The following is a 13437-nucleotide window of genomic DNA, read 5'->3' as shown; positions in this document are numbered from 1 at the left end:
AATACATATAACATATAATATTTGTTATCATCAAAATAAACATATCTTGGGGTTAAGATTCCTAACACTACTCACAACAACGGTGCCGGGGAGATATCGATGTTAGGGTTCAGGGAAGGGAAGAAGGATGAGAGGAGGAGGAGCAGCAACACCGGCGTTGGTGATGGTGCTAGGGAAGGAGGACGTAGGTTTGAGGTGTTGGGTCTTGTATTGAGATATGAATATGTGCTTTTTTGATGGTGAATAGCGTAGGAGGAGAGGAAGAGAGGAGAGAGGAGTAGTCAATGAAAGTTAGAATTAGGAGAGAAGAGGAGAAGATGAGAGAGGAGTAGATGAAGGGGCTTTTAGTGGAAGGAGACGGTAAAATGAGGACCCAGTAAAATACAATTTTTAAAACCAATACATAATAGAATTAATACGGAGAGTCATGACGCATCATGCTTTGATTTTTAGAGCATTGATTCCAAAATAAAAATAAATTATAGTTGTAGCTGTACTTTTAATGTAGAACATTTTATGAATTCTGCCTGCAGACAGACCATTAGGGGCTGTTTGGTTGTATGTTTTTACCATGTAAAAGGATGTAAAGTGTAAAAAAGTGGGTCCCATTTTTACCATGTAAAAGGATGTAAAGTGTAAAAAAGTGGGTCCCAATGTCAGCTTTCATCACTTTCAATTGTTTGTTAGGATGTAAAGTGTAAAAAAGTGGGTCCCAATGTCAGCTTTCATCACTTTCAATTGTTTGTTTGTAGTTTGTGAAAATAGTGTAAAGTGATTTCATATACTGATGTGGTTTGTAAAGTGATTTCATAAAAAAAAGACACGACTTTAGGAGAAAGCTGACATTGAAGTTAGGAAAAAAAAATAATTAATTCCAACCAATATGATCATTTGAGTAGGGACCACTTTTTACACTCTCCAAACAAAAAATTAAAGTTACATTTGCAAACCAAACAAGCAATTTACGATTCCAATAAAAAACAAACAAAGAAAAATATAAAAGTAAAATTGATGAGGTGAAAAACAACTTTCCAAGTTGTGTCATAAATACACAACTTTACCAACAACAACCAAACAACCCCTTAACACCCTTTAAAAAAAAAAATCTGGCAGCTGTATATCCAACGAAAGCAAAACGGTTATGCCACGTCATCCTCTCTATCTCTATATCTCTCCACTTAACTCTAGTAGTCCACTGTCCAATTTCTCTTTGATGAAGAACCTATCGATCTCGATGTGTCTCCCTCTTCTCTCTTCTCTCTCTCTGCAATGGAGGTGAGCATCACCGCCAAGCCCAAAACCCTAGCTTCTTCCCTACCCCTATCCTCCCAATTCCAGCTCCCCGCGTCAATCCGCAGACAATTCCTCGGATGCGGAGCGCACCTGAGGCCCAGCGGCCTCCGATCCCGGGCCAGAAAGAGGGAATTAGGGTTTCGAGTCCAGTCTCCGAGGTGCTTGTTGAGCAATCCGATGGACGAGGGCTCGATTCTCGCGGTCGCTGCCGCAGTCGCGACCTTGGCGACGATGCATCTTGTGTACATGAATTATAAGAAAGCGAAGCGTGGTGATGCTGCCAAAGTGAGTTAATCTCAATTTTTTTTTTGTGTTCTTGATGGTTGATTTTGATGTGGAGTTCCTTGAATGGGAAACACGTGCTGTTTTCGAGCTCGCAATTTGCTAATTGAGAGCATGCGTTAGGGCTTAATTAGAATGATTTGAGTTTGACTTATCTAGAACTTGCGGTTGGATTATGATATCTTGCGTTAGAAGAGGCTCTGAGAAATGCCCACTTTGTATGAATGTTTGTTGTACTTGTTCTCACCTAGGAGCTGGACAGGTACTACAGTCCAATGTATGTGCGGCCGAGGAAAGTGCACAGTGCAATGTAAGATTTTTCTCGTGCTTAGCATTATACATATGTGGTTGTAGCAGGCAAGTGATACTGTACTCTGGTTCGAGGACCAGAGTACAATCATAGGCCATGTTCTATACTAATTTGAATTCGGTAATATCACGCCGTAAGAACCTCACATCAAAAAGAAATATAAAAGGTAAAGACTATTAAATGAGAGTAAGCAAGCTAATAAATTCATGGTTGTTGGTTTAGACCAAAGCTAGATCAACGCACAGATGATGGATTTTGCCGTAGATTGCTCAGAAGACGTAGAACAGTCTGGTTTGCAGCTCATATGGTGGAAAATCTAATTACAGCAGCGGTCATGTTGCAACTCAATGGTTGCCGGCATTGACCAAGTCGTTGAAGGGCACATGATATCCTATGGATTTTGACACATACTTACAAATGTGGGGAGAGATTGTAGGGTATCCTTATATAAGTATAGTCCCCCAGAAAGATTAAGAAAAGATGGTAGGGTATTCTTATATGAGTATAGTCCCCCAGAAAGATTAAGAAAGAGTGATCGATTTAAATAGGTGGTTGGAAGTACTTAAGAGTTTAATGTTTTGGATTTATTTGGCTCTGGACCTATGTTTCTCCTCAGGTCATCCGATCATCTCACAAACTCTCAAAAAATTCTAGAAGAAAACAAAAGTAAGTGTAGGTCAGAACCCTCATGCTAAGAAGGAAGGGAAGGGTATTCAGGATCATACTTCAGTGAAGGGCACATGATATCCTGTGGATGTTGACACTTGCATACAAACATAGGGGGAGAGTGTAGGGTATTCATGTATGAGTTTGGTCCCCCAGAAAGACTAAGAAATAGTGATGGATTTAAATTAATGGTCGGGAAGTACTGAATGTTTTAATTTTTTGGATTTATTTGGGTCCAGACTTATGTTTAAGGTCCATTTAACTCCTCAGGTCATCCGATTATCTCTCAAAATCTCAAAGAATTCTAGAAGAAGACAAAAATCTAGATTGAAACCCTCATGCTAGGGAGGAAAGTAAGGATATTTACGATCATACATTTAAATTAAGATTTAAGGGCGATATGTAAGTAATCAAAGAGCGATAATATCATAAAATGTGAACCTTCTTCACCAACAGATGGGGTTTTTTTTTTATCAATGGGGAGTTTGTTTTCTATGTACTTCCTTGTATGTTGTATCAGATTAGCGGAAAGGTTACTCCTCTCGAGATCTCATGTTGCATTTTGAATTTTGGCAGAAGAGTTAGGATTCTATGGTTAACGAAGACCCCAAGTCTCTCCCCATTATGCAGTCAGGTTTTCCTGAATCTTGTTAAAATCTTGATTTTTCTGGTTTCTTTCATCTTTTGTATTTGTTAATATATTTGCATACATTGATCCACGATGTTGATTGGGTGGTTGGTGGAGATGGGGGGACTCCTCCTTTGAGAGCTTAAAAGAAGCTTTTCAATTTTTGTTTCATAGTGAGGAAAATAGAGAAAACCCTAATTCCTTATTATGAAATCTCTTGGGCTTATATAGGCCCCTACAAACACAACTTACAAATAACCCCATTCATATTATTAATATGTCAACACTCCTCCTCAAAATGGACGAAAGATATCCACTAAGCCCATCTTGTCACATTCTTTAATCATCTCTACCGAGCTAAGTCCTTTAGTCAGACAGTCTGCTACATGATCCTTAGTTAGAACATGACTTAACTCTAGTAGTCCACTGTCCAATTTCTCTTTGATGAAGAACCTATCGATCTCGATGTGTTTGGTTCTCTTCTCTCTTCTCTCTCTGCAATGGAGGTGAGCATCACCGCCAAGCACAAAACCCTAGCTTCTTCCCTATACCTATCTTCCCAATTCCAGCTCCCCGTGTCAATCCGCAGACAATTCCTCGGATGCGGAGTGCACCTGAGGCCCAGCGGCCTCCGATCCCGGGCCAGAAAGAGGGAATTAGGGTTTCGAGTCCAGTCTCCGAGGTGCTTGTTGAGCAATCCGATGGACGAGGGCTCGATTCTCGCGGTCGCTGCCGCAGTCGCGACCTTGGCGACGATGCATCTTGTGTACATGAATTATAAGAAAGCGAAGCGTGGTGATGCTGCCAAAGTGAGTTAATCTCAATTTTTTTTTTGTGTTCTTGATGGTTGATTTTGATGTGGAGTTCCTTGAATGGGAAACACGTGCTGTTTTCGAGCTCGCAATTTGCTAATTGAGAGCATGCGTTAGGGCTTAATTAGAATGATTTGAGTTTGACTTATCTAGAACTTGCGGTTGGATTATGATATCTTGCGTTAGAAGAGGCTCTGAGAAATGCCCACTTTGTATGAATGTTTGTTGTACTTGTTCTCACCTAGGAGCTGGACAGGTACTACAGTCCAATGTATGTGCGGCCGAGGAAAGTGCACAGTGCAATGTAAGATTTTTCTCGTGCTTAGCATTATACATATGTGGTTGGAGCAGGCAAGTGATACTGTACTCTGGTTCCAGGACCAAGAGTACAATCATAGGCCATGTTCTATACTAATTTGAATTCGGTAATATCACGCCGTAAGAACCTCACATCAAAAAGAAATATAAAAGGTAAAGACTATTAAATGAGAGTAAGCAAGCTAATAAATTCATGGTTGTTGGTTTAGACCAAAACTAGACCAAAACTAGATCAACGCACAGATGATGGATTTTGCCATAGATTGCTCAGAAGACATAGAACAGTCTGGTTTGCAGCTCATATGGTGGAAAATCTAATTACAGCAGCGGTCATGTTGCAACTCAATGGTTGCCGGCATTGACCAAGTCGTTTAAGGGCACATGATATCCTATGGATTTTGACACATACTTACAAATGTGGGGAGAGATTGTAGGGTATTCTTATATAAGTATAGTCCCCCAGAAAGATTAAGAAAAGATTGTAGGGTATTCTTATATGAGTATAGTCCCCCAGAAAGATTAAGAAAGAGTGATCGATTTAAATAGGTGGTTGGAAGTACTTAAGAGTTTAATGTTTTGGATTTTTTTGGCTCTGGACCTATGTTTCTCCTCAGGTCATCCGATCATCTCACAAACTCTCAAAAAATTCTAGAAGAAAACAAAAGTAAGTGTAGATCAGAACCCTCATGCTAAGAAGGAAGGGAAGGATATTTAGGATCATACTTCAGTGAAGGGCACATGATATCCTGTGGATGTTGACACTTGCATACAAACATAGGGGGAGAGTGTAGGGTATTCATGTATGAGTTTGGTCCCCCAGAAAGACTTAAGAAATAGTGATGGATTTAAATTAATGGTCGGGAAGTACCTAATGTTTTAAATTTTTGGATTTATTTGGGTCCAGACTTATGTTTAAGGTCCATTTAACTCCTCAGGTCATCCGATTATCTCTCAAAATCTCAAAGAATTCTAGAAGAAGACAAAAATCTAGATTGAAACCCTCATGCTAGGGAGGAAAGTAAGGATATTTACGATCATACATTTAAATTAAGATTTAAGGGCGATATGTAAGTAATCAAAGAGCGATAATATCATAAAATGTGAACCTTCTTCACCAACAGATGGGGTTTTTTTTTATCAATGGGGAGTTTGTTTTCTATGTACTTCCTTGTATGTTGTATCAGATTAGCGGAAAGGTTACTCCTCTCGAGATCTCATGTTGCATTTTGAATTTTGGCAGAAGAGTTAGGATTCTATGGTTAACGAAGACCCCAAGTCTCTCCCCATTATGCAGTCAGGTTTTCCTGAATCTTGTTAAAATCTTGATTTTTCTGGTTTCTTTCATCTTTTGTATTTGTTAATATATTTGCATACATTGATCCACGATGTTGATTGGGTGGTTGGTGGAGATGGGGGGACTCCTCCTTTGAGAGCTTAAAAGAAGCTTTTCAATTTTTGTTTCATAGTTGACTTTTCTACTCTAAAAAACAGCTTTTATGCACTTGGCTAGCAAATATTATACATTTATGATCCTTATAATGATTTTGTTTGATCAAATAGTTAACACCATACTTTATTATAATCCTTATATAGCTTAAAAACGTCAATAACCTAGAAAAATACCATTATTGCTTAAATTTGATCCAATTTACATTCCGTAGGCTTAAAATTGTATTTATTGAAATTGAATTTTAAATATGGTCTCTAGCTAGATAATAGAATAATGACATTTAGTATAGAGTATCTACTAATTAACATAAAATATAATGCCAACATGGCCTGGTGCAACAGGAAAGGTCGGTGTTGGATTTTGGGAGACTTGGTTCATGCTAGGAGCCCAGGTCATAGGAAAACTTAAAATATAGTAGCTTCTTTTTCTTAAAAAAAAATGAATGTAAATTTTCTGCTTTCTAGCAAGTTGAAAGTTGAAACTCAATATCATTTGAGAGAAAATAGGTGCTTTGTCAATGTGTTTCGTTAATGTGAAGAAATCATTGTTTATTCTTACTTTTTAATTTTCTATTTGCCATGAATAAGGTATTTGTATAGAGCATCATGTTGCTACGACCTAACTTCCATTTTTCTGCTACTATATAGTTTTCAGATGATGGAAATGTAGATGTGATGGTTAATAGAGAGCTTTGTAAACTAGACGAGGATATCTTGGAACATGAAGCTGTTGGAAACCAGCCACAGAGTAGTGAAAACCGTTGTAAAATCCCCTTTGAAAAAGGCAATGCATTTTTGAGAAGAGAAAATATGTTGCATGAGGAAGTTTATGATTCTGATGTAAAGGATGTTAAGCAGCTGGTGATTGAGAAAGCTGGTTTGTTGGGGGAAGAAAGTCTTATTAATGAAGTGCAACCGGGTCTTGAACTTAATTATCCCCCTACTTGTAGTGAATTGCCTGGAGTGGATGGATTTGTTGCTTTGACTTCTTCTTTAGCGAAGAATGAGCTAAAAGCAGTACAAGAAGGTGATGCCACTGCGAAAATGCCAAATTGTTTGTTACAAAATGAGGGAGGCATGTCGGATGCCATTTCACCCATAGTTGTAACTGAACCTTTTATTGAAAAGAAAAGTGGCAATACCAATCAGAATACATATGAGCTTGGGCATATTGCAACTAAGCATGGCGAAACTCTTATTTCAAGCAATGTTGGGCCTTTGGCACAGCCTACTGGAGAAGTTTCTAGTTACAAAGGAAAAAGACAGCCTCTTGTGAAGTCTATGTCCCGCCTCAACTACTCGAGTATCAAACCACGTGACCTCACTGTCAGTCAGCTAGGGACTGCTCTGGCGGGTGCAAATATCCTTGCAAAACGCTCTCCTCTTACTGCAGGTTATGCTTAGAACGTATGCAATATTTATCTTCCACAGTTTTTGAGTTTTATATCATTATTTCCTTTGATCCACATTGCATGTTTTCATTTACTTCAACATCAAATTAAATAACATGCGAACTTTTCCGATTATTAGAAGGGCAAACTCTAATTGGATGCTTAAAGGAAAGTGCAGTGAGCCAAGGAAATGAATTGATCGAAGTCCAAGACATCACCAGACACACTAAAACTTTCAAGAATAAAATTAACTATGGAGATTTCTACACTCCCCCTCTACGAAATGGGTTCCCAAGAGATGTAAATGGTTCAACCACATACTTAAGAACCTATGATCGCCTTCTAAGGGATGGAAGGTATCACTTAACTTTCCTACTCTGGTTGTTTATAATTGTGAATGTAAAGTCTGATGCTCTCTCTATCTCATTATTGATTAAGAGGTTAACGTGTCAAGAGGTTGTATTAATCTGGTAGTTCATCGAATCCATCATTTGGTTAGAATCATTTTCAACTGATACGTACAACCACGTGACCCTGGATTAACCAGGTTGGGGGACTGTATAGACTTGCTGGAAAGAATTGAAAGCAAGGGATTGCTGGATATGGACAAGGTGAGTTCTTTGTCTTGCATCCGTTTTATTTCCATTTGATTCATTTGTTTCACTTGCTACTTGTTTCTAGACTAAACACATTCTCTGTTGTCAGGTTCATCACATGAAATTTCTGAAGTCTTGCAAGAGTCAGAAGGCAATTAAAGAAGCCTTCCGCTTTTGCAAACTGATTCAGAAACCAACATTGAGCACATTCAATATGCTTTTATCAGTTTGTGCAAGTGCGCAGGATTTTGATGGTATGTTATTTCATGTTTAGGGTTTGTAACTTCAGAAATCAAATGTGGCCCATAGTGTACTCATGTAGTTCAAAATTCCTATCTTTATTTTTTATTTAGGAGCTTTTCAAGCTATGCTTCTAGTCAAGGAGGCTGGGCTCAATCCTGACTGCAAGCTTTATACCACACTTATTTCAACATGTGCAAAGAGTGGCAAAGTTGATGCAATGTTTGAAGTATGATAGCTAACTAATCTTTTATACAACAAGGAAACAATTTCGTTATACTTTAGTCCATTCTTCTTCTTCTTTTTCGTACTAGATCAAGTTCATTTTTTTCGATTATGAAAACTTGAGTAATATAAGGTCAAAATTAGTGCATTTCTGTTCTGGTCTTATTATTTTGTACACTGTTTTGCTGGTTGCTGCTGTTCTAAATTCAAGTAACAGTTAAAACATAAGGTTTATTGAAGGTGTATCAATTGGGATTCAACCCAATGCAGTTTGGTATTTGAGAAACAATATCTTAAGACAGTTTGTTACTAGTTTTATAGTTTTATACACCTCAATGATAGAAGGCTTGTTAAGTAAAATGTGCAGTGCGAGGAGAATTTTTTTTAAAAACCATTTTTGAAAAATTTTTTAGTGAAATTGGTCGTTTTTTTAAAATGTTTAGCGAAATCGACCTCTTTTTGGCCACGTCATCTCGTCTGGCCAAAAAGAGGTCGATTTTGCAAAATATCGATTTTAAAATACATGGGGCTAGTAGTCCCATGTAATTAGCGGTTGCTAATTATGGTTAATCTGAAATTGTTGTCCCGTGTACTTTGTGCTAAAATGGTTAAGGTTAATTATTTAATTAACGAGAACTAATTTCACGGGATTACTAGTCCCATGTATTTTAAAGTTGATAGTCTGCAAAATCGACGTCTTTTTGGCCAGCAGGCCAAAAAGAGGTCGATTTTGCTAATATTTTCACAAAAGTATCGATTTTGCTAATTATTATTTTAAAAAGGTCTTTTTAGTGCGAAGCATGGGGCTGTGCTGCATGGCATGGTGCGGGACAGAGACTCATAAAAGACCCGGAGTCATGGAATGAAAATTGTTAGATATAGGTAGGTTACAGACATAACTATAAAATAACAAGATCTCAAGATGCTAATCCATGAAAATATGATATGAGAAATGCAAAAGAATTTGAATACTTGAGAACAAGGGTGACCCATGAAAGTATGTCAGCCTTTTGCACACAGTAAATGTAAGAAAAGAATTATTATGAGCAATGAATATGGTAGCCCCAGCATGTGGTAGTGCAACATAGATGGATTATATATAATAAATTTCTAATGATGTCATACACGTCCATGCACCAGGACACTGAATTTCAACTTTAACTCTCTTCAATCACGCAAATAAGCTAGCTATCTGTCATGCATATTGATACCAACTAATGTTGTATTGATAAAAATTCAGTTTTTCAAAATGTAAAGTTAAATAAGATGGGTAAATAAAGTGAAACAAATATCCCTATCATTTATCCCTGACGATTAGCAAGCTTTCCTCATTTGACACACATTATTTCATGATAACACATACATTTAGGGCAATCTTAAGGAAAAAGACTCCTTTCCATTCTCATTCTTTGAACATTTTTGAATTCATCTCCTTCCCATATCTATCAGTTGTTTTTTTACCATCGTATCTGAAAAATTGAAACACCTGATAAATTGTGAGAATCCCTAACAAAATAAGATTCATGGTCATTGTCACATCTTCATTATTTTGTATGTCCAACCTTGAAGGGGTGTATGTGGCGCCACATTCAAACTTTAGAAACTCCACGAATTAATAAACTTTTCAACTGACTATGAACATGACGTCATCCCCATCTGAGTGGATGTCAGATAGGTTCCTGTGAACGAGAGAGTCCTATCCCTCAAAATTGGATGGTGGGCAGTTTGCAGTCGAATGGCAGTTGAAGCAAAACGAGTGCAGTCGAGTTTAAGTACATTAGAAGGGGAAGGGGGGAAGTGTACGCTTTTCAAGTTACTGTCATTTATTTATGTTTTTTGTGGTTAAACCTGGAGTTATGCCTATGTATCCATATGTGATTTTGTTACATATACAACCTTCTATTATAGTTTATTAGCACATACATCCATAAAAAGTTGAAGTTTATATCTCTTCTCTTGTACCTACTGCTCATTGATATTTGCAAGCTTCCTTGTGCATTCATTTCTGATTTCTATATGTCCACTAATCCATTGAAGAGCCCTAAATTAATTTTAATGTATGGATTCACTTTCAAAACTTTAACTTGCTTAACCCAGTCTCTGAGAAGCATGTTATGGCATATGAGTTACTTGTTCATGTTTTCATCTAACTGTTACTTGGTTTTTTTCATTAATTGCTCTAATATCCATTGAGTGACAAGCATTTTCCTAGATTTTTCATGAAATGGTAAATGCTGGAGTGGATCCGAACCTCCATACTTATGGTGCACTTATTGATGGTTGTGCAAGAGCTGGACAAGTGGCCAAAGCATTTGGTGCTTACGGAATTATGAGATCCAAGGTATGGCTGTCATCAAGTATCTAATATTTATTTTACATCGTTCTAGATTCTATTTGTGTCATCAGGACACGTGCAGATTAGTCATTTGTAAGTTCATGATGGTGTCAGAGACATTTTCTGCACACTTACTATGGTCTTTTGTGCAGTAGAAGGTGCAGCCAGATCGAGTTATATTTAACGCGCTTATTACTGCATGCGGTCAGTCAGGAGCTGTTGATCGTGCTTTTGACGTTTTGGCGGAGATGAGGGCTGAGGCTAAACCGATAGACCCCGATCATGTAACTGTTGGTGCTCTGATGAAGACGTGCATCCAAGCTGGTCAGGTACTACTTAAGCTATATAAATCTGGTTAACTTCAACCATAAACTACGCGTAGTTGATATCTTGTCTCTCAGGAACAGGAACATCACAGTCCCAAGCTTTTGGCTTGCTAAAAGAATCTTTTTTTCGGGTCAACTCTTCTAAGGCTGCATCCTTTGTTAAAACTTTCTGTGAAGTCCAAATAGTTGATATTCTGCATTCATCTTTGCTAACATTGTTATTTTTTTAGGTTGATCGTGTTCGAGCAGTTTATGAAATGCTTCATAAATATAACATTAAGGGGACTCCAGATGTTTATACAATTGCGGTCAAGAGCTGTAGCGAGACAGGTGACTTGGAATTTGCTCTAAGCATCTACAGCGACATGAAAAAGAATGGTGTTGTACCTGATGAGGTAATAATTCAGCACCTGATGGATATGCCAATGCCTTAATTTATAACTTTCTAACCTTATGATTCTACTTGTCTAATATTTATCCATGTAGATGACATGCCAATGCCTTACGTTGTAACTTTCTAGACATATGATTATGGATATCAGCTTAGTTTCTGATTTTCTAGTATTATTGAATGTAGATGTTCCTCAGCACATTAATAGATGTTGCCGGGCATGCTGGAAAAGTTGATACTGCCTTTGAAATCCTGCAAGATGCAAGAAGCAAAAGAATGCAACTTGGAAATGTCACGTATAGCTCACTGATGGGAGCCTGCTGCAATGTATGTACTGTAATATATTTTTTTTGCCAAGTGAAAATGTAATAGTTCTGTACTTTCGATGGTTTATACGTTTTAGAGTATTCCTGTAAGCAAAAGCGGCTATGTGAGCAACACCTAACAAGCATTTTTCTTTTTCAAAATTTTAAGCCGTAAGAGGATTTAATTTTAACAACATGAACCATTCTGCATTCATCACTAGATTTTTCATTGAAATTTTCAAATATCTACATGTAAAGAATTTGTACAATATTAACTGAGCTAATCGCTTGTTTCAGGCAAACAATTGGCAGAAAGCACTGGAGTTGTATGAAGAAATTAAGGCTATCAAGTTACTTCCAACAGTTTCAACACTGAATGCGTTAGTCACCTCCTTATGTATGTCTCTTCTCTAGTGAGCTGTATGCTATATTTATCACTTAATTTCATAAAACATGAATACGGCACTATGTGCACTAACTGTTACTGAAGTAATTTGTAAACAGTAACCTGTTTCAAAATTGAGAATTTGGCAATACTTTCTTATGGTTCCTGTTATCTTTGCTTATTGAACTCTCAAAATTAGGTTACTTCTCCATTTTGCTAAAGGTTTTAATATCAGTTGCTTTTTCCGATAGTCAATTTTATTATGAGTTTCATGTCTATTTTCTGAATGGATGGAAAATCACTTCTTTCCATGACATGCTCTTATTTTGCTTCTCACCTGTGTATTGAGTAGGATAGGTGAAATTTTATAGTGATACAGCCATGTTCCTGCTGCTTTGGGTTAAATTCATGGAAAAATAATGGCATAGAAACCTGATCCAAATCCGACCTGAATTAGATCAACTGAGTGGATCCAATCAGTTTTGGAACAGAGCTAAATCTGGACTCCTGAAGTGCTAGGGTGAGCCACGTCACTGGGAGGATGCAGGAACGGCGTGAAAATTGTGAAGGAGCAGCCAATGTGGGATGCAAGAAGCTGCATACTCGGTTGTACAAGCCTAACCCAAATTTGGGTGAGGGGTTGGATGTTCAAGTTTTTGGCTGGACCAAAGGCTGGGATCTATTATTGGAGAGCAAGTGATATAGACCAACTTTTATACAGATCACAAAAAGGCAGTTGAAGTAAAAAGGAGAAAACAGTTAGAGAAACATGCTTCAATTTCTAGACCTCTTCAAACATTTGACCCTCCCCACTTTGACTAGTGAACAGTCTAAAGTACCTTATCATTTGTAAAAGCTTTCCTCTGCTTCTTTCTAAGGTTTTAAATGTCGGATGTCGGGTTCATGTTGGACGACTAAAAGTCACGTCGGATAGCGGAAATCGGGGATATGTCGGGGTATATGTAGTAAACTTCGGATTGTCTTATCGGATGGTGTGCATATGTATGATATAATGTCTTAAATGCAATCTATGCTTACTTCATGAATTCTATAGTCTAAACATACAAAAAGGTGAATAACATGTGATTTTTGGGAAGTACCTATTACTCAGATAGTCAAATATTTTGAAGTTTATCTAGTTTTCAAATAACCAAACATATTGAATTAAAAAATCTGAATATGAACATCAATTAAAACGAAATTTAGAGAAAGAGAGAGGGAGATTGAGACTGTAAGGTGAATAACATGTGATTTTTGGGAAGTACCTATTACTCAGATAGTCAAATATTTTGAAGTTTATCTAGTTTTCAAATAACCAAACATATTGAATTAAAAAATCTGAATATGAACATCAATTAAAACGAAATTTAGAGAAAGAGAGAGGGAGATTGAGACTGTAAGACAGTCAAACCCTAGTTTTCCAACTTCTAATCTTGACGTTGAAGCCCCTGAAATAGAGGTAGAGAGCTTGAGAGATAGGTAGAG

At 37.4% G+C, this 13437-nt stretch overlaps 1 protein-coding gene across 5 annotated transcripts in view; it reads left to right on the top strand.

Moving 5' to 3' along the window:
* Nucleotides 1249-13437, top strand: part of LOC109838771 (pentatricopeptide repeat-containing protein MRL1, chloroplastic) — a 36247-nt gene continuing 24058 nt past the window's right edge. For 4 of the 5 annotated variants that reach the window (XM_020407194.1, XM_020407193.1, XM_020407192.1 and 1 more), the window contains exons 1-11: nt 3665-3988; nt 6407-7151; nt 7289-7505; nt 7697-7760; nt 7855-7999; nt 8099-8214; nt 10423-10551; nt 10701-10874; nt 11102-11266; nt 11449-11589; nt 11865-11964. In XM_020407194.1, coding sequence (XP_020262783.1) covers nt 3680-3988; nt 6407-7151; nt 7289-7505; nt 7697-7760; nt 7855-7999; nt 8099-8214; nt 10423-10551; nt 10701-10874; nt 11102-11266; nt 11449-11589; nt 11865-11964 — 2305 coding nt within the window. In that variant the 5' untranslated portion in view covers nt 3665-3679. Of the gene's footprint in view, nt 1579-3664; nt 3989-6406; nt 7152-7288; nt 7506-7696; nt 7761-7854; nt 8000-8098; nt 8215-10422; nt 10552-10700; nt 10875-11101; nt 11267-11448; nt 11590-11864; nt 11965-13437 lie in introns of those variants that run through there. The other variant, XM_020407191.1, reaches the window with a different exon arrangement.

This window comes from Asparagus officinalis, chromosome 4 (genome assembly GCF_001876935.1).
Source record: "Asparagus officinalis chromosome 4, Aspof.V1, whole genome shotgun sequence".
NCBI classification, from domain to species: Eukaryota; Viridiplantae; Streptophyta; class Magnoliopsida; order Asparagales; family Asparagaceae; genus Asparagus; species Asparagus officinalis.
The sequence above is the reverse complement of the archived record's forward strand: the minus strand, read 5'-3'. Positions and strand labels throughout refer to the sequence as shown.